A 25,814-nucleotide genomic window follows, 5' to 3' on the forward strand; every position below is an offset into this window, starting at 1 on the left:
ATATTTTATAAACATATTTTTTATTTTTAAATATTTATATTATACAACATATAAAGTTACATAAATATGTATTTTGAATTTTGATGCAAATTATAATTAAATTGCGTTATCAAATTTATTTGATATAAAATCTAATTAATGAAAAAGATTTTACAGCTTAAATTTAATTATAACACTTTCATTAACAAAGCCACTGTTTGAATTAAAGGCCGTCACAGTAGAGAATATCTCATTGTGGAGGGAAGCGATCGACCCAAAAGACATCGGCATGCGATACCGCCGAGCAGACGTCGCGACGCTGATGGAAGCGGTATGTTCACGTATACATAGAAGTACTATAAGAAGTGATAAAAGTTTAATTAAAAAGTTTTGATTATACTGCTACAATTAATATTTAATTACGACACTCTGGTAATTACTGAGGCGAGTTAAAAAGTCTTGGACATTCGTTTACAGGTAACGTGACAAAGATCGAAGTGGTGCTCGAGGAAGCACCAGACGCTGTCATCGTCGGTTCAATGTCATCGGAATTGGAAGCCACCTCTGAACTCAATTCGACCTTTCCCAACGGTAAGTCTAATAACTTCGTATAATCCAGAGAGAACTGTAACTCTTGTATATTTCTGATCGTGTTTCTTTGCCCGATCTTGTTAAGCAAGATATAAAGGTGTGTGTTCTTTTTGCAACTCTGTCTTTCCACTTTCTTTTTTTCACAAAAGACGTAACAAAAATTGATGGCAGTTTCGAAGTCTTTTTAATTCTTCTTTTATGTTACTATCATAACTAGAAAAATAAGATTACTTTTAGGAAATTATGGGATACGAGAAGCTATAAGATAAGTCGAGATGAGGGAAAATGTGTTAAGTCTTTTTTCTAGAATAACTTTGTCATGTTATGGAATTAAACTACTAAAAATTAATGTAATTTCTGAGACTCTTATTTATTCGTACAAATAAAATAATTAAATTTCCGATAAAGAATTAGTTAAGTATTGCAAAACTGACATTTGTCTTTCTTTCATAATGTATACAGATAAGATATCTGCCACAAAGGAAAATGCTCCAAGTATTTAAATTTAAAACACTCAAAATTTTATTTTATAAAATTATTTTAATGTACACATAAATATATATATAATAAAATACAATATTATATATATACATATATATATATTAAAAGTATTAAATTAAAAAAATGTTTTGTTTATATGCTAGTTTATCATTCCTAAGTATAAAGAAAAACTGTTATATTGCGATTTGTATACATAATGATTTCATAAAATGCAACCTATATCAGTTACGTGATTGCTTTGAAATGTGACTCAAATCTAACAGTTATTTAATTCTCAAGTAAGTTTCGAATTACAGAATTTAGCTGTTACGCTATCAAATCAAATATTATAAAAAGCACATTTAATGATTATTTTTTTATATTTTAAAATTTTTATTTTATTAGTATCGGAACTTTCTTCTCCGCAGCTATAACTTTCCAACAGTCTAATGCACAATCAGAATATCTAATTTTATTTATGAAAAACCTATAATCAAAGTGGCTTTTTCTCTCAACTGGCACCTTCCCACGACTTACCTTATTTCGTTTACGATTCTCTTTAAACTTGATAAAGTTTTGTACGTGGCTTTTATCTTATCGGTTTGTTATATTAAACAATAGAAATAAAATAGAAATAGAAAAACATTCTTACATAAAAGTTTAATAAGATCTTTGAAAGGTTGATTACGAATAATGTTTTCAATTTAGAAAGAGATCCCGAGGGGTTGGAGTTTAAAGAAGGATCCTTTTCGTAAACTGTTTGTATTTCTGTTGTGAAATTTTGACACGATTCTCTCTGTTTTTGTTGGTACAAACGAAAAGAAATGATCCGTGGAGTAACTATCTTTTCCAACGATTTTTACTTTTCGAGCTTTTGTCCTGCAAGTCGACTCAATTTTATCCTCATCAATCAATGAAACGTTACTCAGTGAGGATTATTTCACATCCTTCTTTCCCAATGGTATCTTCGTGAAATCTATATCTATGTTATAAAGTAACGGTTTCAACGGTGAACGGAGATGTAATGTATTACGCTTTTAATTGAGTAAATAATTGATTATTGCAAAACGTGCAAGTTTTCCGATATCTGAATTTTCGTTTATAGCATTGGATTTTTGGTAATCCGACACTATTTAGGCACGTCTCCACGGTTGCTATCTATTGTACGCAATACTGTAAACAAGAATGTTTATACTTGACGACACTTCAGAGATTTTATAAAAAAATTGTTGGCGACAGAAGATTAAACTCATAATTTTTTGTGGAAATAAAAACATGAAGAACAAAATTTTATATAAATTTTACCTAATCGTAATGAAATTTGTGATAAATCACCTGTAATGTAATCAAACTTGTTACAAAAAAAAAGAAGGAAAGCAAATTATATTCTATAATTTGTTGCGTTTTTTGCAGTTATTTTAAATTTTATTTCTTTAAACATGCAAATTTGAAAATGCATAAAGAGTCTTGTCGCTCGAGGGGATACAAAGAGAGGAGACTTAAAGCAGATATAAATTAAGTATAGAATGTCGTATCTTAAATTGCGTATATTTTACTACTACTAGAACACAACATAGCGCGCGCTTTGCGCGCGCCACTTAGCATTTTTATATTGAACAATGCACTTTTTTTTCTTCTGTAATATTACTCTCACACACTTTATCATATTTAATGCCCTTCTCTATCTCACGCTTCTTCTCCCCCTCTCTAAATTATTAATTATATTATTAATGATATTAATTATATTATTTTCATATTGTTCAATATTATTCTTACACTTTACTTTCTTATTTAATCCTCTTCTTTATCTCTCACGCTCTCCACTCTCCCCCTTCCACCCCTTACTCTCTTACTAAACAAAAATTAGTAATTATATTATATTTTCATGTTTCTTAATATCACTCTTACATACTTTATCTCCAAACTTAATCCCCTTTAAATAAATTAAAAATTATAATATATTATATGTAATGTTACCTGTTGATTTTCAATCAACTTTCAAAACTTTCACTTTCTGGCGAACTCTTTAGAAAATTATTGTACGCGTCCGGAACAATATGAAAACTGCGTTAAAATAAATAAATCTGTCGATATTCAATAAGCATTTCACGTCCAGCTTTCAAAATTAAAGTTTTTCGGGTAAATTAATTGTTTAAAAAATGTTTTAATTAATTATATTACCGGAACTTCTAAGAAACTCATTGTACGCGTCCGGAACTATATGAGAATTGCGTTGAAATAAATAGAACTGTCGATATTTGAACACCATCTCACCTTTAGACCTCAAAAGTCAAGTTTTTCGGGCAAAATAAATGTTTAAAAAATGTTTTAATTAATTATATCACCGTAACTCTTTAGAAAATTATTGTTTGCGTCCAGAACTATATGAAAACTGCGTTAAAATAAATAAATCTGTCGATATTCGATTAGCACTTCACGTCTAGCATTCAAAATTCAAGTTTTCCGGGCAAAACAATTGTTTAAAAAATGTTTTAATTAATTATATTATCGGAACTCTTTAAAAAATTATTGTACGCGTCCAGAATTATATGAAAATTGCGTTAAAATAAATAAATCTGTCGATATTCGATTAGCACTTGACGTGTAGCCTTAGAAATTCAAGCTTTTCGGGCAAAATAATTGTTTAAAAAATGTTTAAATTAATTATATCACCTGAACTTTATAGAAACATATTGTATGCGTCCCGAACTATATGAGAATTACGTTAAAATAAATAAATCTGTCGATATTCGATTAGCACTTGACGTATAGCCTTAGAAATTCAAGTTTTTTGGGCAAAATAATTGTTTAAAAAATGTTTTAATTAATTATATCACCTGAACTGTATAGAAACATATTGTACGCGTCCCGAACTATATGAGAATTACGTTCAAATAAATAGATCTTTCGATATTCGATTAGCACTTTACGTCCAGCCTTAAAAATTCACGTTTTTCGGGCAAAATAATTGTTTAAAAAATGTTTAAATTAATTATATCACCTGACTTTATAGAAACATATTGTACGCGTCCCGAACTATATGAAAATTACGTTAAAATAAATAGATCTGTCGATATTCGATTAGCAATTGACGTGTAGCCTTAGAAATTCAAGTTTTTTGGGCAAAATAATTGTTTAAAAAATGTTTTAATTAATTATAACACCTGAACTCTATAGAAACATATTGCACGCGTCCCGAACTATATGAAAATTACGTTGAAATAAATAGATCTGTCGATATTCGATTAGCACTTGACGTGTAACCTTAGAAATTCAAGTTTTTCGGGCAAAATAATTGTTTAAAAAATGTTCTAATTAATTATATTACCTAAACTTTATAGAAACATATTGTACGCGTCCCGAACTATATGAGAATTAGGTTAAAATAAATAGATCTGTCGATATTTGATTAGCACTTGACGTGTAGCCTTAGAAATTCAAGTTTTTTGGGCAAAATAATTGTTTAAAAAATGTTCTAATTAATTATATTACCTAAACTTTATAGAAACATATTGTACGCGTCCCGAACTATATGAGAATTAGGTTAAAATAAATAGATCTGTCGATATTTGATTAGCACTTGACGTGTAGCCTTAGAAATTCAAGTTTTTTGGGCAAAATAATTGTTTAAAAAATGTTCTAATTAATTATATGACCTGAACTTTATAGAAACATATTGTACGCATCCCGAACTATATGAAAATTACGTTAAAATAAATAGATCTGTCAATATTCGATTAGCACTTGACGTGTAGCCTTAGAAATTCAAGTTTTTTGGGCAAAATAATTGTTTAAAAAATGTTTTAATTAATTATAACACCTGAACTCTATAGAAACATATTGCACGCGTCCCAAACTATATGAGAATTACGTTAAAATAAATAGATCTGTCGATATTCGATTAGCACTTGACGTGTAGCCTTAGAAATTCAAGTTTTTTGGGCAAAATAATTGTTTAAAAAATGTTTTAATTAATTATAACACCTGAACTCTATAGAAACATATTGCACGCGTCCCGAACTATATGAGAATTACGTTAAAATAAATAGATCTGTCGATATTCGATTAGCACTTCACGTGTAGTCTTAGAAATTCAAGTTTTTCGGGCAAAATAATTGTTTAAAAATGTTCTAATTAATTATATCATTTGGAATGTATAGATACATATTGTACGCGTCCCGAACTATATGAGAATTACGTTAAAATAAATAGATCTGTCGATATTCGATTAGCACTTCACGTGTAGTCTTAGAAATTCAAGTTTTTCGGGCAAAATAATTGTTTAAAAAATGTTCTAATTAATTATATCATCTGAAATGTATAGATACATATTGTACGCGTCCCGAACTATATGAGAATTACGTTAAAATAAATAGATCTGTCGATATTCGATTAGCACTTGACGTGTAGCTTTAGAAATTTAAGTTTTTCGGGCAAAATAATTGTTTAAAAAATGTTCTAATTAATTATATGACCTGAACTTTATAGAAACATATTGTACGCGTCCCGAACTATATGAAAATTGCGTTAAAATAAATACATCTGTCGATATTCGATTAGCACTTGACGTGTAGCCTTAGAAATTCAAGTTTTTTGGGCAAAATAATTGTTTAAAAAATGTTTTAATTAATTATAACACCTGAACTCTATAGAAACATATTGCACGCGTCCCGAACTATATGAGAATTACGTTAAAATAAATAGATCTGTCGATATTCGATTAGCACTTGACGTGTAGCCTTAGAAATTCAAGTTTTTCGGGCAAAATAATTGTTTAAAAAATGTTTTAATTAATTATATCACCTGAACTCTATAGAAACATATTGTCACGCGTCCCGAACTATATGAGAATTACGTTAAAATAAATAGATCTGTCGATATTCGATTAGCACTTGCACGTGTAGCCTTAGAAATTCAAGTTTTTCGGGCAAAATAATTGTTTAAAAAATGTTTTAATTAATTATAACACCTGAACTCTATAGAAACATATTGCACGCGTCCCGAACTATATGAGAATTACATTAAAATAAATAGATCTGTCGATATTCGATTAGCACTTGACGTGTAACCTTAGAAATTCAAGTTTTTCGGGCAAAATAATTGTTTAAAAAATGTTCTAATTAATTATATGACCTGAACTTTATAGAAACATATTGTACGCGTCCCGAACTATATGAAAATTGCGTTAAAATAAATACATCTGTCGATATTCGATTAGCACTTGACGTGTAGCCTTAGAAATTCAAGTTTTTTGGGCAAAATAATTGTTTAAAAAATGTTTTAATTAATTATAACACCTGAACTCTATAGAAACATATTGCACGCGTCCCGAACTATATGAGAATTACATTAAAATAAATAGATCTGTCGATATTCGATTAGCACTTGACGTGTAACCTTAGAAATTCAAGTTTTTCGGGCAAAATAATTGTTTAAAAAATGTTCTAATTAATTATATGACCTGAACTTTATAGAAACATATTGTACGCGTCCCGAACTATATGAAAATTGCGTTAAAATAAATACATCTGTCGATATTCGATTAGCACTTGACGTGTAGCCTTAGAAATTCAAGTTTTTTGGGCAAAATAATTGTTTAAAAAATGTTTTAATTAATTATAACACCTGAACTCTATAGAAACATATTGCACGCGTCCCGAACTATATGAAAATTGCGTTGAAATAAATACATCTGTCGATATTCGATTAGCACTTGACGTGTAGCCTTAGAAATTCAAGTTTTTTGGGCAAAATAATTGTTTAAAAAATGTTTTAATTAATTATAACACCTGAACTCTATAGAAACATATTGCACGCGTCCCGAACTATATGAGAATTACATTAAAATAAATAGATCTGTCGATATTCGATTAGCACTTGACGTGTAGCCTTAGAAATTCAAGTTTTTGGGGCAAAATAATTGTTTAAAAAATGTTTTAATTAATTATAACACCTGAACTCTATAGATACATATTGCACGCGTCCCGAACTATATGAGAATTACGTTAAAATAAATAGATCTGTCGATATTCGATTAGCACTTCACGTGTAGCCTTAGAAATTCAAGTTTTTCGGGCAAAATAATTGTTTAAAAAATGTTCTAATTAATTATATGACCTGAACTTTATAAAAACATATTGTACGCGTCCCGAACTATATGAAAATTGCGTTGAAATAAATACATCTGTCGATATTCGATTAGCACTTGACGTGTAGCCTTAGAAATTCAAATTTTTTGGGCAAAATAATTGTTTAAAAAATGTTTTAATTAATTATAACACCTGAACTCTATAGATACATATTGCACGCGTCCCGAACTATATGAGAATTACGTTAAAATAAATAGATCTGTCGATATTCGATTAGCACTTCACGTGTAGCCTTAGAAATTCAAGTTTTTCGGGCAAAATAATTGTTTAAAAAATGTTCTAATTAATTATATCATCTGAACTGTATAGATACATATTGTACGCGTCCCGAACTATATGAGAATTACGTTAAAATAAATAGATCTGTCGATATTCGATTAGCACTTGACGTGTAGCCTTAGAAATTCAAGTTTTTTGGGCATAATAATTGTTTAAAGAATGTTTTAATTAATTATAACACCTGAACTCTATAGAAACATATTGCACGCGTCCCGAACTATATGAGAATTACGTTAAAATAAATAGATCTGTCGATATTCGATTAGCACTTGACGTGTAACCCTAGAAATTCAAGTTTTTCGGGCAAAATAATTGTTTAAAAAATGTTCTAATTAATTATATCACCTAAACTTTATAGAAACATATTGTACGCGTCCCGAACTATATGAGAATTTTTGACAGCTGAAAATGACACGAAGTAGTTTGACAGCTGGAAATGACACGAAGTGAAGAAAGTCACAACGCACTTAACAACGAGATAGCGAGACAGCCAATCAGCATCTCGGAATAGCGGCAACAATAAATTCGATTTGATTTAACATCTCCTTTTTTAGATAGGACATACAGTACGGATACCAGGAACAAGTATATGGGAGCACTGCATAATGGAATCTGACTAGTCGTTTTGCTCCTTTTGATTTTTTCTACGTGATAGCCCCCGAGGTAAAGTTCTCTCCTCGGACCCAGTTTGACCCACGTAGTACAGTGGATATCAATTTATCAATTCGATTGTTTGCCATGCGAACGTACTATGAAACATCGTTAGAAGGCATTGTAGAACCGCCAACAAAGGTTTACGTATGACTGAACATCGAATTGTGCCTCTGAGCGATATTTCCCGAGTTTATTTTCTCTCATGCAGTTACCCAGACACGTTCGCGTAGTTAGCTCATAGATCAAAGAGTGCACACGAGAAATTAGGTCATTATCGTAATGGTTCGCTCAGTTTTAATCTTAATGATAATCTGTATTAATAGAAGCATCCACGCTGTTCTTTTAACATTGATCTCTCAACACAAACTTGCTTGTACAGAGGAAGTTATTTTATTAGCAACATAGATACAATAGATGCTTGTTAATATCAACTCTTTTGTGTCTGACTTTTCTAAGAATAATTAGTATCCAAAGAATAATTTACATCTAAAGATTGTTTAAAGTCACCGATTACAAATCTGTAGTTAAAATTTCAAATTTCAAAACTACGAATTATAATAAGTTTCGCTCAATTTTGGTTCGCTAAGCTAGATTTGTCACTTTTAATTTTGAAATTTTTATTGCTGATTTATTATTGACAATCAAAAACCTATATCAACTTACATGTAAATATTGCAAAATTTAACCCTTTAATTCGCTACATTGAATTCACTATTTTGAAATTAAGTAGCAATTTTTTTAAATTTTTGTAAAAGGTATATGTATTTTTCATTTTTTACTTTGTTTGATAAGGTATGCAGATCAAGGGATGAAACTCACAAGGTTGTGAATCTTTTATGAAGTTTTATCTTTCATCTTTAAAATAGATTCAGAAAGAAGTCGCTATTTTTGAAAGATATGAATCTTTGAAAGGGATCAGAATATATAATTCTACCAGGTACAAAAGGGTTAAAATTGATTAATTGATCAACTTACCATTATGATATTACTATTCTTGTTCAACTCAGAATTGCGTTTTCAAGAAAAACCAGCAAAAGTAACAGCGCGCAATTTGAAGAACTAGAAAATGTATAAAATTATACAAGAAATATTATCGAGTAAGATACTGCTATAATTGTTTGTTGGCTTTCTCAGATTTTAATTATGTTATACACACACATACACACACGGTCTCAATTATTGCTTAAACTTACTCCGTAACTTATAACTGTGTTTATTTTTTTAGTTGCACAATTTTTTTACACTTTGTAAGAAACTGGGTTTGATTTAATTAGGGATTGCAGGAACAGGTACGGTGGTGGTGCGAGCCGAGGAAGTCCTGATCGTCGTTCTCGTTCTGGTATTGTGGGTGGCCGCCATCGCTCTGTTTTTTAATCGATGGGGCAAGATTCGAATGCTCGAACCGTATCAGCCGAAGTTTCAGCAACAACACAGACAAAGCTGCTCTATGATCGATGCAAACTCTCTCCAGGTAAGTGCATTCATACCGCCCATGCTCTCGTCTCTCTGTCTGAATTCTCTTATGGATTCGCATGGATAGTTAACACAGAGAACGTACAGTTGTTGGAGTACGTCGAATTGCATAGTCAGATCAGCATAATGCACATAATCTGCGCAAATGCGTAAACAGCTCCCTGTACGTCAAACTGTATTTTACATGACGCCGCGCGATTACAATATATGCATGTATCTAGAATTGTCTTGCGGCTAATAGACAATTAAATAAAGTAAATTAACGGATTTCATTTAGATAACAGATTTTGCTTCTAATTACTTAAAGCACTAATTGCATACATTGCTCGGTAACATTTAAACAATACTAATTAATGGAATTCAATTTGCTTTTAGCATTAGCTACAAATTTTTTAATTATTTATGGTCCAGTCGATAGTGTTTCCCTTAAATTTTATGAATTTAATATCATTTGTGCAGATCGTTATCGGGCGTTGTGCATTAATTAAATTAAATAATTTGCGAAGTTTCATCGCGGTATATAAATTACGTAATGTACTCTGCGAAACATAAATACTGCAGTTATATAATTAAATTATTGGGGATAGAAATTAAATTTCCCAATATAATTTATGTACCAATGTCGAGATTTTGATTATTTTCCATTTAATTACTAAAATAACGGCAAACATTACGCATACAGCGCTGTAGCACACTGCCAATGGGTATGTTAAACCGCCGTTTAAAAGGGATTTGCAAGCTCGTGAGTATAGCGTAATAATCACCGCAACCTATCCAGGATGTACACTGGGTCAGTTAAATACCATGTAGACTAAACGTTCTAAAGTATTACTTATTGTTACAATTGCAGATAAACTTTTAGCTTTTATTAATATTAATATTATTGTTAATGTTCGCTTTAGAAGAAATACTGTAAACTTCATTCAATTTGTTAAACATGAAATATTTCCTATCTTTTTTTCAATAAAGTTTACAACCTAATAAATACACGCGTGTGCAGTGTCTCGTACATTATGGCCTAAGCAAGCAATAACTTGGAGATGGCACGAGCCTACGCGGGAAATAACGTATTTTCCATATGCTGCACAAGTCACGTAACGTAAACGTATTTTTACCTTAACATGGATACGATCATAAATTCACTCGTATCTTGCAGTGGACCCTTATGGTAATTCAGCTTCAGCTTCAGATTGTGCGATTCTTAGGAATTGAGTCAGCAGTGCTGTAGAGCAACGTGCAAATTTTACGTCGCACAAAAGCGACATAAAAAAGAAGAAATATGAATCGTAAGTTAAAAAAAGAATTTACAAAGATTGAGACTAATTCTTACAAAAAAAATACTGTATTGATTTTCTTTTGAAAATAATAATTTTTTAACAAAAACATATATTTAGGCATCAATTTAGAAAATAAAATATAGTAATTTTTAAATGAGGATTTTTTAAGGATCGTTGTAGGATATACAAGAATTAATTTCAAAATATTATTTTTACTCCTCGATGATGTCAGAAGGGGTGTTAAATAATATTTGTTTTTTTTGCGAAAAGGCACTCGATTGACGGCCCTGAGAGAGTGCATATTCAGTAAGTCAAATCGTCGATATCTCCATTCATTTCATATTCTAAACGCGCGCTTTGAAAGTACCTAAATCTTGTAGTACCCATTAAACTGCCAGACGCATTTATGTCAGCTTATTTATCATTTATAGAAGAATGCAAAATAAACGAGAGGATTTACTACTGCGTGTTGTTATAAATTGATTCTGGAATGGTTCCCTGCACCGGAACAGACGCTTCTCATCGTGGTCGGGCGCGGATAACATATTTCCGCAGCTGGCCTTGTTTCACGTAACCATGTATACTTCATAATTTCATTATACAAAAGAGAAGTACGCGCGAAAATGGAGCAATTTATCATTTATTATAGAACACTGTAGGATTGCTTGATATCCGTAGATCAATTACCGGGTTGCAACTTAATGGATCCGTGTTGGTGGACAGTAAAAAAGTGATATTGCGATCTTCCACCTTATTTACATTTTGTACAATAACTTCCTTAATAAACAAAATCTCAAATTGAAAACTCAATGTTACATTTATTAATGTATTATTTTAGTTTAGATTCAAAATTATGAAATATTAATAATATCTTGGTAAATATTTTGATAAATATCTTGTAAAAAGACGTGTAATTTAAATATTTTTATCTACAAAGAGAAAGATGTGCTGATTTGGGATTGCGTAAAAACGAAATGAAAGAAGAAAGAAAAAGAAGTAACCGACCGGAGTTTAGCAGTCTTGATTCAACGAAGCACGGTAGACACAAATAAAACTGTTATTTATCATTGTACAAAATGATAAACTTGAAATATACTGATATAATATGTAGCAATCGTAGCAATTGAGAGTTGCACGTGTGCTTTCTGTGCCAAAGATCTGGCTTTTATTCAGGACAATATCAGATTTTTAATTGATCACCATCTCTCGGAAGACAATAGCAAACCACTGAGTGTAATATTTTTGCTAATGCAGTTACGCCATAAAGAATGCATAAGCATGAAATAAAGATTCAATCTTTAATCAAGGATTGATTATTTGAGAGAGAAAGAGAGAGAGAGAGAGAGAGAGAAAATTTATTTGATGGTGTTAAAATATGACGCAACGAAAGCATGCAAAACATTCTTTTCCCCAGTTATCTATATATTCACATTCGCAGAATTGTTTAAATAACCCTGGTAAATAAAAAAGATTAAAACGAGAGAATTTGTCGTACGGATCATCTTTTATTTGTTTAGAATTGAGCTTGTAATTCCCTAGAGAGAGATTTTAGATAACAAATATAAATGTATCGCATCTTCTCTCGCGGCAATTTTTTTTTACAATGTTGTTGCATTGACGCGCATTTTATTATTCATATATAGCGCAAATTAGAAAAGAATTTTCCGAGCGAATAACGCATTGTGTCTGAAACCGACCTCCATCGGCGCGCGTAGAATGTGCCGAATATTTCACGATGTCAATCGCATATATCGATATTGGATTTACCGGTACAAAGGAATATAAATCACGATGCGAATGGGAAACGTCCGGAATGGGTGCTCGACAACGAAGTTCACAGAAGTCCGATTATATCGTCGCGTTGCGTACCGGCTGAGGTTTTTACGAACTCGCTGCAGCTATCTTTTGTTCCGTGTAAAATTTTGCTCCCCGATATTAGCACTATTTTTTTTATCGCGTCAATTAATCACACTCGCGTGCAAAAACGGTAAAATAATTCCGAGTTTTGTTTGAACGTGATGCAAAAAATATATAAAATGTTTTGTTACATATAAAACAGAAGATTTTTACTTCGATAGAAAGGGGAATGCATGTGCACTGGATGTTACACGGACACACAATTTCGTGTTCGTGAGACTCGAGCAATTACTTTTAGATAGGAATCACCGTTTGCCAATATGTATTTCTGCGTCCATGGTAATTCAATCCCGGAAACGTTCGATTGCATTGGCATTTACCATGTCAGAAACACGTCGACCTCAATTCTATCAAAACGGACAATCGCGTCTCTTAAAATTGCGCATAGTGTTTTTAATCTGGAAAAATTCTTTAAAATTTTTTGGAAAAACCGATCTTTTTCCTCACCACAGTTTTTCACGTTTTTTTTTAAAGATTAGATATCACTTTTATCGTCCTTTATACATCAATGATGTGAAGATTTCTTTTGTGCTTTAATAATTAAGTAATTCATCATTAAAATCTATTATTTTATTATAGTTTTATGTATTAAATATTGTTATGTATTAAAAAAGGAATTTTTCTTTAATTTTATCTTTTTTAGAAAAGAATACTAATATCTCATTATTATAGCCGTTTTCCTTTTGTTTGGAAAAAACTATGTTTTTTAAATTTAATTTTTTTAGAAACTTAAGAAGTCTATTAAGAAGCAAATTGCTCATGGTCTGCATAGACGATGTTGATTTAAAGCTATTTCTTATTTGCGAATATATCTGAATCAAAATATTAAGACCATTCTACAGTGGCCATTGCAGTAGTTAGAAGTAAGTAGTAAGCAAATAGGCCAATTACAATCTATTATTTTTGAATTGTTAGAATAGGTCAATTTGCTTAGTACTTATTTCTTACAACTACTGCTACAGCCAATAGAATAGCATTTAATGTCGCAACGACGTAAAATACGAACACAATAAGCAAGAAGTCTAACTGTAGAGGTATAAAATTTATAATACCAATAACAACGAGCTTAACCAGTGCAACAATGTGAATTAATTTGTATCTTTGGCGTGATGCAAGGAAAATTAAAGACGGTAACAACATTGCTCATCGGTGACGGACAGCAAGTCGATTGGCGAGAGTTCTTTAATGAAACTATGTGAAAACTTCTCTCAGGATACCTGGCGTAATTCTGTTTAACTGTCCTGGATAGCGAAGCGCCATTCTAAATGTCCTTGAAGTGAGACTTCGTTCCGACGTTAGTTACAAGAGGTTACTCAAACCGTCGAATGCCGGGATCGTAGATCGTCGGGACGAGTTACTGAAGTTTACTGTGGGATTCGGGTTGCTCGGAATCTCGCGAGAATCTTCCGAATATTCGGTTTAACACCCTGAGAGGAGGATCGATTGTCCATTTGTAATATCGAGTGCGAGTGGATTTACTATTGTTCTCTAAATTGTTCGAGAGTGAGTACTTGGCGAGCTTTCAGGGGATTACAACCCGCGGTCGGAGGGACTCTAGAGCCTCTAGAGGGAAGCGCTTGGGGCGCGTGCACACGATCTGACATATTAACACCACTGTCGACTACCTATCATGCATATTCCACTCTGTGCAAACGAATATTCTCCCGCTGATCAAGTAGATTCCAGAATATATCCATAAACCTGCGGATCTTGGATCTACATATTCGGCGTGCCCATGTAAATCCTCGAGTTATCGCGAACCAACAATTTACATTCCCACGTCACCGTGAGGTCGCGAAGGTACCCTGTATTTACATGATGAATTAATACCTTACTGTTCGATACGTATCTTGAAGTTTCTGGATCCCAAAGTTAAATCCGTTGTAACAACATTCCGTTATCCCCAATTCGCTGTGCGAGACGCTAGACGATTATGCTAATGTTTGCGAATAACGACACGATATTGCATGCAATATTCAGGGCAGCATCTGTGTAATGAAGCGGTGTGCCGAACGCGGTGCCGCACACGTCTGCGCACGAAATCTGCAATTTGTCATTCTCTGTACGCAAGTACGCCGTGTTACATCGTGCCGTCAAAGCCTTAAAGCGATGTCGTGCTGTGCATTACACGCATTTTCATTTTGGAGATATTATCTCATCTTGTTTTCAATGTGTGTGTGTGTGTGTGTGTGTGTGTTTCCCAGATACATCCGTAATCCGACGCAGCCGCGTTAAGCGACATCGCTGTCTCGTGCAATTTTCATGATTGATGAGGAACCTACGGGGGAAATAAGCCCACCGAAGGAGACCCCTGGCGCGACTTTCGATCTTACGAACGAATTAATTTCTCGCGGGAGTATTTTTCCTGTAGTGGAATTCTGTAACTCGTTATCTCGTCGTTATGCGCTTATAACGACAGTTGCGCAGATATTTTATATGGGGGAAAAAGCCGCGCAACTGTCGTTATGAGTACACGACGACAAGATAACGAGTTACAGAATCCCGCTACAGTAGCTGCAGAGTAGAGATTCGCTAAAGAGAATGATGAAACGCATCGTTAACGTGATGTAGCCGGTGCGAGAATGAAATGACAACTTCTTCACATTTTGTTCGTCGTCGTGTTGCGACGTTGCGATAAATGCCTCACGCAATAATTCACGTGATCATCATATTATCGAGGAATCATTCTGTTTATTTGCACGTCGACTCCATAAATAGCAAAATGATCGGGAATTACGCGCGAAGTTAATGATGACGAACGACGGTCTGTCAGGGTCAGATAAATTGTGGAAGATATTTGCCGAATTCGACGTGTGCTCGGGGGCACTTCATCGCGACTGGACAACTCGTACACGCCCATAACGTCGAACATTCCCCGATAATTAGGAGAAAATGTATTCCGTGGAAATGTATTCCGAGCATCTCCAATCGTATCATTCAGGAGTTGAATAATTAGTTCTCTCTCAGCAATCTCTCTTTCTCTCTCTCTCTCTCTCATTTCGTTTACAAACACAAACGATTACACTGCAGATGAGAAATTGCAGCCTCTACGTTGCTTGAAAAATCACGAGATGGAAAATCTCGTCTCGCTGCTTCCATCCGTTTACCTGCGCCATGATGTTTTATCGGCTTGATTCTGTTTGTCTAATACAACGTTCCGCGTTGAATTACTTTCGCAGCAGAGAGGATCGGCGAGGGAAATTGAGCGAAGCATCGGCGGAGGTATACGCGTCTCCATCCCGCTGTTGCATAATACATGTAAATGCAGCATCATCCCTTGCCCTTTCAACGGACTCGCGACATCCGTAATCTCGGAAGAAGCAGCACCCGCCGCGCCGCGTGTTATAAAATCCAACGCGATACCAACTTACGCTCGGTGCCCGGGATAACGTGCACCCGCGTAGCCCGCAATGAAAATCGCGAACGTGTGTGTCGCGCGCGAGAGAAAAAGGAAGAGAATTCCCCCGTTGCAACTTTTCAGCTACATAGTTTAGCGAGCTATACCGGTAGCGCGCGCGGTATCACAAACCCGGACTCTTAAGACGTTCCATTTACTCTCCACGAGGAAATCTTGTAACGCAATCTCTCCCCCTTCGGTTTTAATAGAATTCAACAGAATGGGGTTTTAACCCGATTTTGACACGAAGAAACTTCGATCGCGTTGAGAAACTTCATTTACGAAGGAACAATATTATCCAGGCTGGCCCCGGGGCTTTTATAAAACAAATTCCCCTCGTTATCACAACAATACTGCTACGGCCATTAAACTGTCATCGCGTCTACTAGAAAATCATGTCAACGTGTCCGATGTACCACACGCCTCCGTATATCAGGTCACGTCCGCTCAACACATCTCTCCACCGGCAGACAACCAGTCACATGTATGTGTATGTGTGTGTCTGTGTGTGTGTGCGTGCGTGCGTGCGTGCGTGCGTGTGTGTGTGTGTGTGCCCCGTCCAAATACGTTATACAATTCCTAGTCCAAATGTTTCTGTAAGAACACCATCATAATTTACACAACATTTTATTGGATATGTATACATTATTCGAGAGTCGCATCGTGTTTCACTAAAAAAAAAAAATTAATTAATTTTTAGAATATCCCTATGGGAGAATATGAATTTAAACTGATAATGGACCTGACTCAATGTACATACTCAATTACGAGTCCGCGTATTTATGGCACTTAAGCCGCTTAACTGTAATGTCAATAGTACGCTTGATTGTCGAGGACATCTACCGCTGCTGATTAATTTTCTCAACTAAGTTATCGTCAGTGATCAACGATCTGTAACAACTATTAATATTTTCGTATTATAGCAAATTACTTGAGCCTAATAAAGACCACCCAATTAATTTTAGTTTTTAACATTTATAGAGATATTGAAATAAACTAAGTAAGAATAAAATCTTTATTTTAATTACTCACAAAAGTAAAATACATGTTTTATATACACTCAAACAAATGATCTTGCAACTTTAACAAAAATTTTGTATGTAAAATCTAGCTAAGATAGATAAATAATTAGTAAATACTGTGATATGTATATATGTATTGCACCTAATCAATCTAGCTAATAGAAGCAGAATTTTCAAATTCTATAATATAAGTGACAGCTGAAATTTTAGTAGATACATTTTGGTTGTGATATCAAGAAGTCTATATTAACCAAATTTTTTTAGGTCTAGAATAATTGTAAATAAAAAATTTTTTAACTTTGACAATGGACCTTATTACATACTCATGAATATAATAAAGCTCAAATCAAGAATAAATTAAAACTAACAAAAGAACTAAACTAAATTAATTACCTTTTGTTGTTGTATACTTTTATATTAATTATCTTTTAAATCAGTTTTAAAATGATTATTAATCACGAAAACAAAATTTCTTAGGATTTATTCTAATGTTAAATATTACAATTATCTTTAATTTTGGTTTTAATCTTTTACTTTTGAAAGTTTCAAATCATTTGAGTGCAATTTTAGGTACTTAAAAGTTAATAGTATGGATTAATAGAAAATCGTTATTCTCTGATGCATGCCTTACACATAATAGACAAATAATGGTATATCTCGTAAATTTTTTATTTTTATATTGATTTACTTTACACTTGTATTCATTACAAGTTTTTGTTGCGTTAAATCTTAGATTTTTATTTATCTATTTTATATAACATATCTTTTAAGCACTTACTTTGCGTATAAAATGCGTTTTTAAGTAGTACATTTCCAAGTGGGCCTTATTCGGCTCAGATATCTTAATTTTTTGTAGCATATAAAATTGATAAAAAGATTTTATCTTTACGTCGCGTTGCACATTCGTCAGACTGCCATTTTAAATATAACTCGCCGCAGAGATGTAACATTGCCATAATATTGCAAGACGTGAATTACGTCTCGAGAACTTGCGGGGTAGTGAATAGACCGTCGGACAACTTTCCTCTTGTTCGCAGCACCGGAGCTACTCAAAGTTCAACATTCACTGCATGGAGCATCCGGTGCACCAGGTGAGCTGCATCTCGGCCGCCGGGCCGGCTGCCAGGCTGCGCCAGAACAGCGTGTTCGTGGGCTCGAGCACGTCGCTGCTGCCGGCCAGCCAGGAGACGCCCAGGCGAACCAAGAGCGCCTTCGATCTGCAGTCGCTGGTGCACGCGGAGGGCACGGGGTCACATTACGACGAGGAGGAGCGCGACGGTGACACGTTGAGGACCCTCAGGTCCATCGGCGAGACGTCGCGACTGTTGCAGCGCGAGCGTCGGACCAGCACCTACCATTTCGACCGCATGGACGTCCTGGCCAGGCCGATACAACGCGAACGCGGCATGAGCATCTGCCACTTCGACAGGACGGACGTCCTCGCCAGGCCGTTGCAGAGGGACCGCGGCATGAGCATTTGCCATTTCGACAGGACGGACGTTCTTGCCAGGCCGCTGCAGAGGGACCGCGGCATGAGCATCTGCCACTTCGACAGGACGGACGTCCTCGCCAGGCCGCTGCAGAGGGACCGCGGCATGAGTATCTGCCACTTTGATAGAATGGACGTGCTGGCGAGGCCTACGTTTCCGCCCGGCAAGTCCTTGCTGCGCGAGAGACGCGTCAGCGTGTGCAACTTCCTGGAGAGGGACGAGGAGCAGCCGAGCAGCGGAAACTCCTTGCAAAAGGATAGGCGATTGAGCGTCAGTAACGTCGACAAAATTGAGACCCTTGGGAAATCGTCGTCGCGCAGAGACCTGCGCGGCAGCATCGGCAACGTGATCGACAACAGGCAGGACAGCCTGACAAAATACAACACGATCCGGGAGAGGAACAACTCCGTGCATCACTTCGATCGTCCATCCTGCAGCAAAACGTCCGACGTCGTGCTTGGGTACAAAGCGACGTGTGTCTAGTCGTAGCTTCTTCCGGGGGCCTGGAGAACGCTCGAAAAAGACGACGTTGATTCCGTCGACGACTGGTCCAATCGCGGATCTATATCACTGAGAAAAAAATGTTGTTAATTTGACTAAATTTTTCAACTAGATTAAATTTCTTTAGTTCAAGTATTTATGTAATTAACTTAAATACATAAAATACTTGAATTGTAATTTAAGTATTTATACATTTGACTGAAATGCACAAATAGTTGAATTAAAGAAATTTAATCAAGTTGAAAAATTTAATCAAATCAACAACTTTTTTTTCTCAGTGTACCTTAGACGAAATACGGCTGTGAAATTCTTTCGTATAATCGCTTTTGCGTCAATGTCACTTTTATCGCCTATATTTCTTGCATTCTTTTGTGGATTCTCTTGAAAATACCACAGCCCCGAGCACCAATGGCTCTTATCGAACCGCCATAACTAATCGCCGTATTTGAGTCGATCATTTGTAAAAGCCAACATAAATCAAGACAGTTTTTGTCGTAACTGAGTTATATGTACAATTTCTTTTAATAACCACAATTAAAGCATTTTTTTTGCTAGACATCGGGTTTACAAAATTGTTATTCACATGAGTATAATGTCATAAATCTGTGCCCAGCAACCATGTTTTTCCCTTACAATATATTCTATAAAAACACGCTGAACAACGATCCATTTTAGCATATTAGAATTAAATATTACAAGCTTGTTGTTTTATGAACTGTATATTTTTAAAAAATAACATTTTATTTACAAAATTCAACATTTACGAAATGTAAAGAAAATACTATTTAATATTATACAAAAATGCTTATTTTGTTAAGAAACAACACAGGCTAAAAATTTCGAAAATTAGTTTTCCTTTGAGATTTTAAAAGTGATACATTTTATTCACTTAACGCATAAAACAATAAATTATTTTTTAATAAATTTTTAATTATTTTTAAAAGCATGTAAAACCCCAGATAGTTTTTTCCAATTTTCCAAAAGCGAGATTATGTTGTTTCTCCAAATGACCGATTTATTTGAACGTGACGCGGTTACGAAATGACGGTTTTCCCTTATTTCCCTACTTTGCGCGATAAACGTCGCTTCGACCGCATCCCGCGAGATGTAAAACGATTTGGTCTCGGACCGAGAAACATTTCTCGTTTATTTCCTGCGCGTGCGAAATTAAGCGCGCGTCAAGTCTTTAGGTGCTCTCCGGAAATTAAAAGCGCGTCGCGCGGACACGCAACAGAAGGGCGGACATTGAAGAACGTTTTTCTGCGCGGTATTTTCTATTTTTTCTTCTTCTTTTTTTTATTTTTTTCTTCCCTCATTTTTTGCCACGGACTAAACGTAATAACGAAACTACCTGCCGCGCCTCGATTCGGTCGATCTCATGAATGATACATGACAGGCATTTCAACGAATTCGCCTGGGAAACACCGTTGAACTTCCTTCGTTAGTCGACAATTCGTTAATGATATATTCGAGAGTTTCGCTAGCCGAACAACGAAACTGTAGAACGGATATACTATACATCGCGAGCGTGGCGGCGTCATTTTCCGTAACGAACGGACACCGTAGGGAGATGAGCCAACGAATTGTAGATCGTTTCATAGCGACGCGTTTATTCGGGCGGCCCGCAATTTTTAATTAACACATTTAATCGGCGAGGCCCGACGAGCGGGCGGCATATAATTAGTCCAACGAAATGAGAATCGATCGATCAACTTTATTCATCTCTCTACTCAATTTTGCTCTCTTCACTGTCTCTATCCCTCCTTCTGTCCTTTGCCCCTCGTAGCCACAATTATATACGGCAGACTTTTTCCTCTCTTTCCGCGTTTTCTTCTCAGAACTTAAATCCGCCGTAGGGAGCGAACTGTAGAAATTGCTCCATTCTTAGGAGAGGCGAAGCGTCTCACGTAGCATCTCCTCTTACTTGTCGTAGACGTACGTACGGGCTCTCGTAAATTGTCTGCACACACGAGGCAGCGTAAATCGGTTGGACGCAAAAAAAAAGGGACGCGTTCGCCGAGTGCGCACTCGGTCGTTCGATTTGTAGAACCTGTCAACGCCATCGAACATCAGCACGAGGAAGGAACGGCACACGCTCTCAGGGATTTTATTATTTAAAATCTTCTTCATTCTCGTGAAAAGGCAGTCTGTTAATCTGATACGTCAAGTTATCATGCATGCGCATTTGTTTGTTCCAAATTAATTAAACATTACAGAAGCCTATTAATTTAGCTAATGTCGAATGAATTGGTATCGAATGCATCGGTCGGCTCATTAATCGAGCTTTGTGGCCGCCGTATGAAATGCGATACGCAGTCCGCGCATTACGACCGTACATTTACATTTAACGATCGTAACGGTCATTAAAATTTCATTATCGTAGCAATGGGTTTGATTCTGCTTCTCTTGTTTCGACAAGGTATGACATAATTCTTCGCGATTAAAGCTGTCGTAAAGTACAAAAGCGTTCAAAGCATACTATTCTAAAGCCACGGACAAAAACTGTAATAATATTCGCTGTCATATCCACGAATATCCATGTATAATAATATAACGAGAAACCTATTTTGAATAATTGATAGATTTACATAATACATACATATACATACATATATGCGGGAATTAATGTCAGATATTTTCGGAGAGCCTACATATTTTTATCTGCGTTGGGGGATAAGACTAGCAGACTTACTAAGATTATACTCTTATAGTATCTAGTTCCTTCAACATTGGAAGATGTATGATATGCGATTATCGTGTTCGGTGCTAGAGAGCTCTTAGCGAGATTCGTAGTTGTACACGTGTTTGTAGCGCACGAAATTAAAGAGATGAGCTCGTTGAGCCATCGGTATATTACCTCCTTTCAATTTGAACTGTTCATGCTAAAGGATAAGAGTGAATTAAAAAAAAAAAATATGTTACTAGATAACTCAGTGCGAGCGTCTCTCAATTTATTAAAGGCCCCCGTCTGCTATTTGATGCTTTAATTAAAAGTGCAACGAAGTCACTGTGTAAAAAGAGAGGAATCATCACTGTTTAATCCCGTGCGGTAAAAAGCGGCCTTTAATAAAAACAAGATATCACTGTACAATTTTCTTGTGCACATTTATATAAAAGTGGGAATGCGAATCTGTTTGCTGATGAGGTTATCATTTTACTTTCCTCCTGATGTGATCGCACCATTATATAATAATTAAATGGCTCGGCTCAATAATGTATTAATCTACATGAAAAACGTATCTCATCTACAGTAGTCAATACATTATTGATCCAAACCAATTTTGTTCCTAATGATTGATTATAGCTATTGATTATAGCTATTAAGTAATATATACATGTCGTATTCTTATTTTAAAAGTAATACTAAAAAAGCAAAGAGAAGAAGAGCTTTATTGTTTAGAGCAGATCTTGAGTTTTAATAATTTTAAGCAAATTTTTAATTTTTAATTTTTAAATTTGCGCATTTTATAAAAACATTAAATTTTTCAAAAATTAATTACTAATGAAATACTTGAATAAACTTTTAAAAACATGGTTAAATGTTATTTTTGGTTTTTGTGTTTTACAATTCTCTTAAGCAACTTTTGGTTAAGCATTATTTTTTGATCTCTTTTTATTATTTTTAAGTAACAATAATTTTAATATTTTTTAACACATATGGACTGAATTATTAAAATTTTTTTTATTTTGAATTATTATGATCTACACTTTTGACGATTGTGTGATAGAGTATATCTAATGTTTACTTAACTTACATAAATAAGTAATTATGAAATGATTCAACTAAAAAATTACGTTTTTTTTCGAGTGCATTACTTTTTAAAAAAAGAATGCGATGTTGCAGAGATCCTTCTTTTATGTAAAATAAAATACTATATTTCTCGCGATCTCTGTTATGTCTATTATCAAACTTTACGGAAGTATTAAACGAAGTTACGGAAGTATTATAACTCTTTCATGTCCGATCGAAATTCATTAAAGTAAGGGGACCTTCTCTAATTAGTTGATAATGAGAGAATATCGTAGAGTAATTAGATGTATACGTACGTAGACACGTTCAGACCAAATGTAAGCTTTAAATTTTAAGATTACAAAATATTATAATAAAGACTACTTATATATTACACGTTAATTTCGTAACTTTAGATTCAGACAGATTAGAAACGTTCGTACTTTCGACGACTCAGACTGTTTCAATCAAAAGATTTCGAGAATTCTAAAAGTGTGATTTGAAGTGTATTTTTCATGAATGTCCGATAAATATTAAGCGCAAGTATATTTTTTATGTATATGAACGAAGCGTTGCACAATATTGCATTAATTTTATTAAATACTTAGCGTTACATTAATGCGTTGCATTAATTCTATTAAAAACTTGTCCGACAGATGGCTGTATATTTATTTTAAGTATAGAAATTGCCAAATATTTTTAATGGTAATGATAAAAGTGCTAAATATTGCTAAAAATTGCTAAATATTGTACTTTTGAAATTTTTCGCGTTTTTTTGTGTGAATTTCTAAGAAAATCGGACATTTCTATAATGGACTTTCTCTTATTCTCACGAAGAGTTCGAAGAGTTTGAAGAGGAGTACAATATATCAAAGAACCACGTATGAGTAAGAATAATGTAAAACTTGTATGGAATATAATGTAAAAGTATGATAAATAGTTAAGAAGATTGGATTATTATGAATGACTTGCAAAATGGATAAGTAATTCGACAAAGAAGCATTTATTAAACAAATTGATGTTAAGTTATGTACCTTATCATACATATATTTAAATTATTTATGTTTTAACGAGTTTGTTATTTATATAATTATAGATGTACAACTTGATTAATTAATAACGTTAATTATCGATTATAATTTCTTACAATTAACCATTGTGTGTGTTGGTCGAGTAATTTTTCTAGTCTTATAAACATTAGATTATGTGTAAAAAATAATTTTGTCAATATGTTAGCAAATGACTTTTTTACAATAAATATTATTTGAAACAAATATTGGAAAACAATTTTTTGTTAGAGTATATCTATTTTTAATTTAATCAAAGCTTATAAAGTTTTCTTGTGTATCGTTTTCATGATAATATGTAAACGTCAGTTGCTCTAGTAAATTAATTTTACATATTATCCTATCTCCATTGTCATTTTTAAGGGAAGCAAAGCGACACACCAGAAAAATGTACCCGTGCTTTTGCACGAGCTTGGAAGAAGATTGCCCAGCGGCTACCGCTCGTTGTGCGATAAAGTGCAATAGCGACGAACGAAATGCGCAGAGCTTTGCGAAATCAGTGGCTCTCTCGCTAACCGGAAATTTTCGTAAAAGCCTTCTATTTCAGAATATCTTGGACCGCATTGCACCCTTTATCCCATGATGATTATCGTGATGAGACTCGTTATCTTAAAACCTCTCGATTTTTAAAGGGACACGAACCAAGTAAGAATTTTCTATTGCACCAGGAACCTTCTCGTTCAATTTCTCTCATCCATTTCAAGAGTTCAGGGATGTTCTTGCTTCTACTACATTTAACAGTTCTAATCTTATCTAATAAATTTTATACACAAGAAATAATATTAAATATTAGTATCAAATAAAAATTAATGTATTCTATATATTTAACAATGATAATATGCTTATATATAATTTAATTTTTTCAATTGGTAATCTTACATTTTAGAAGAATATTTTATTTATTCTTATTTCAGCATTATAATTATTTAAACAGCACAATGACTGTTTTAATAATAATATTATTATAAAATTTTAATTTTTGAAGATGTAATTTTCTATTAGAGATTCTGCCTCTCAATTCATAAAAATTATTATTTAATAAAAAAATATATTTTTCTTGATAAAACTATAAAGAAATTCTTTATGCAAGCAAGTTATAGCTGTTCAATAATACATATAAACTTATTTTAATTAAGATTTAAATAAAATATTTAAAATACATTGTATAATTGGTTGTTTGAATAGTTTAAAGTAAAAAGGATCTATATAAAATATTTTAGACAGTTCGGACAGTAAAGATGATTGAATACAATATACATTGAAACAAAAGAGTAGTTTTTTATGAGAAATCTTTCTCTTCTTTTAAATGTAAAAGAGGAAAGTAAAGGATTATCTCAATAAATTTCATAATAATAAAACTCAATATAAAAAAACTTTTTTTAAAAGTTAGTTAATTTTTTTAAAAGGTTGATTTTTATTTTTTAAATTTTTTGAATATATTTTATGTATTTTGTTAAAATAAGTTTTTTTTTTTAATTCATCGTTATAAAAAAATATTATTTTGAATTTTTATTTCTTTTTTATTATTTATTTTATTTATAAATTACTTTTATCTCTATTTTCAACAAAATAATTTTAAATATATATGTTATATATACACTATTGTTAATATTTCATAAAATTTAGGTTTAATTTATACTAATTTTTGATGTGAAGTGACTTTAAACAGTTTGAACATATTTTTAGTTTAAAAGATTTGAAGTATTTAACATTAATTTTGAGATTTAAATTGTTTAATTATCTAACATTTTCGAACACTAATTTCAGAACTTAACTTTTGAAATATTAAACACTAGTTTAATATTTCA

At 33.5% G+C, this 25,814-nt stretch overlaps 1 protein-coding gene and 1 long non-coding RNA gene across 3 annotated transcripts in view; both read left to right on the forward strand.

The window, feature by feature from the left end:
- The window catches only part of LOC105828666, a 45,091-nt gene extending 20,878 nt beyond the window's left edge, over positions 1-24,213 (forward strand). Inside the window, exons 2-5 of one of the 2 annotated variants that reach the window (XM_036282654.1) lie at positions 209-310; positions 457-570; positions 9,407-9,603; positions 18,256-24,213. In XM_036282654.1, coding sequence (XP_036138547.1) covers positions 519-570; positions 9,407-9,603; positions 18,256-19,191 — 1,185 coding nt within the window. In that variant the 5' untranslated portion in view covers positions 209-310; positions 457-518 and the 3' untranslated portion in view covers positions 19,192-24,213. The remainder of the gene's footprint in view (positions 1-208; positions 311-456; positions 571-9,406; positions 9,604-18,255) is intronic. The other variant, XM_036282655.1, reaches the window with a different exon arrangement.
- LOC118644335 lies at positions 9,669-16,881 on the forward strand. Its single transcript, XR_004962133.1, has 2 exons — positions 9,669-10,891; positions 11,153-16,881. It is a non-coding gene; the product is annotated as an uncharacterized LOC118644335 (long non-coding RNA).
- Positions 24,214-25,814: the final 1,601 nt, after the last annotated feature.

This window comes from Monomorium pharaonis, chromosome 2, assembly GCF_013373865.1.
Source record: "Monomorium pharaonis isolate MP-MQ-018 chromosome 2, ASM1337386v2, whole genome shotgun sequence".
In the NCBI taxonomy this organism is placed as follows: Eukaryota; Metazoa; Arthropoda; class Insecta; order Hymenoptera; family Formicidae; genus Monomorium; species Monomorium pharaonis.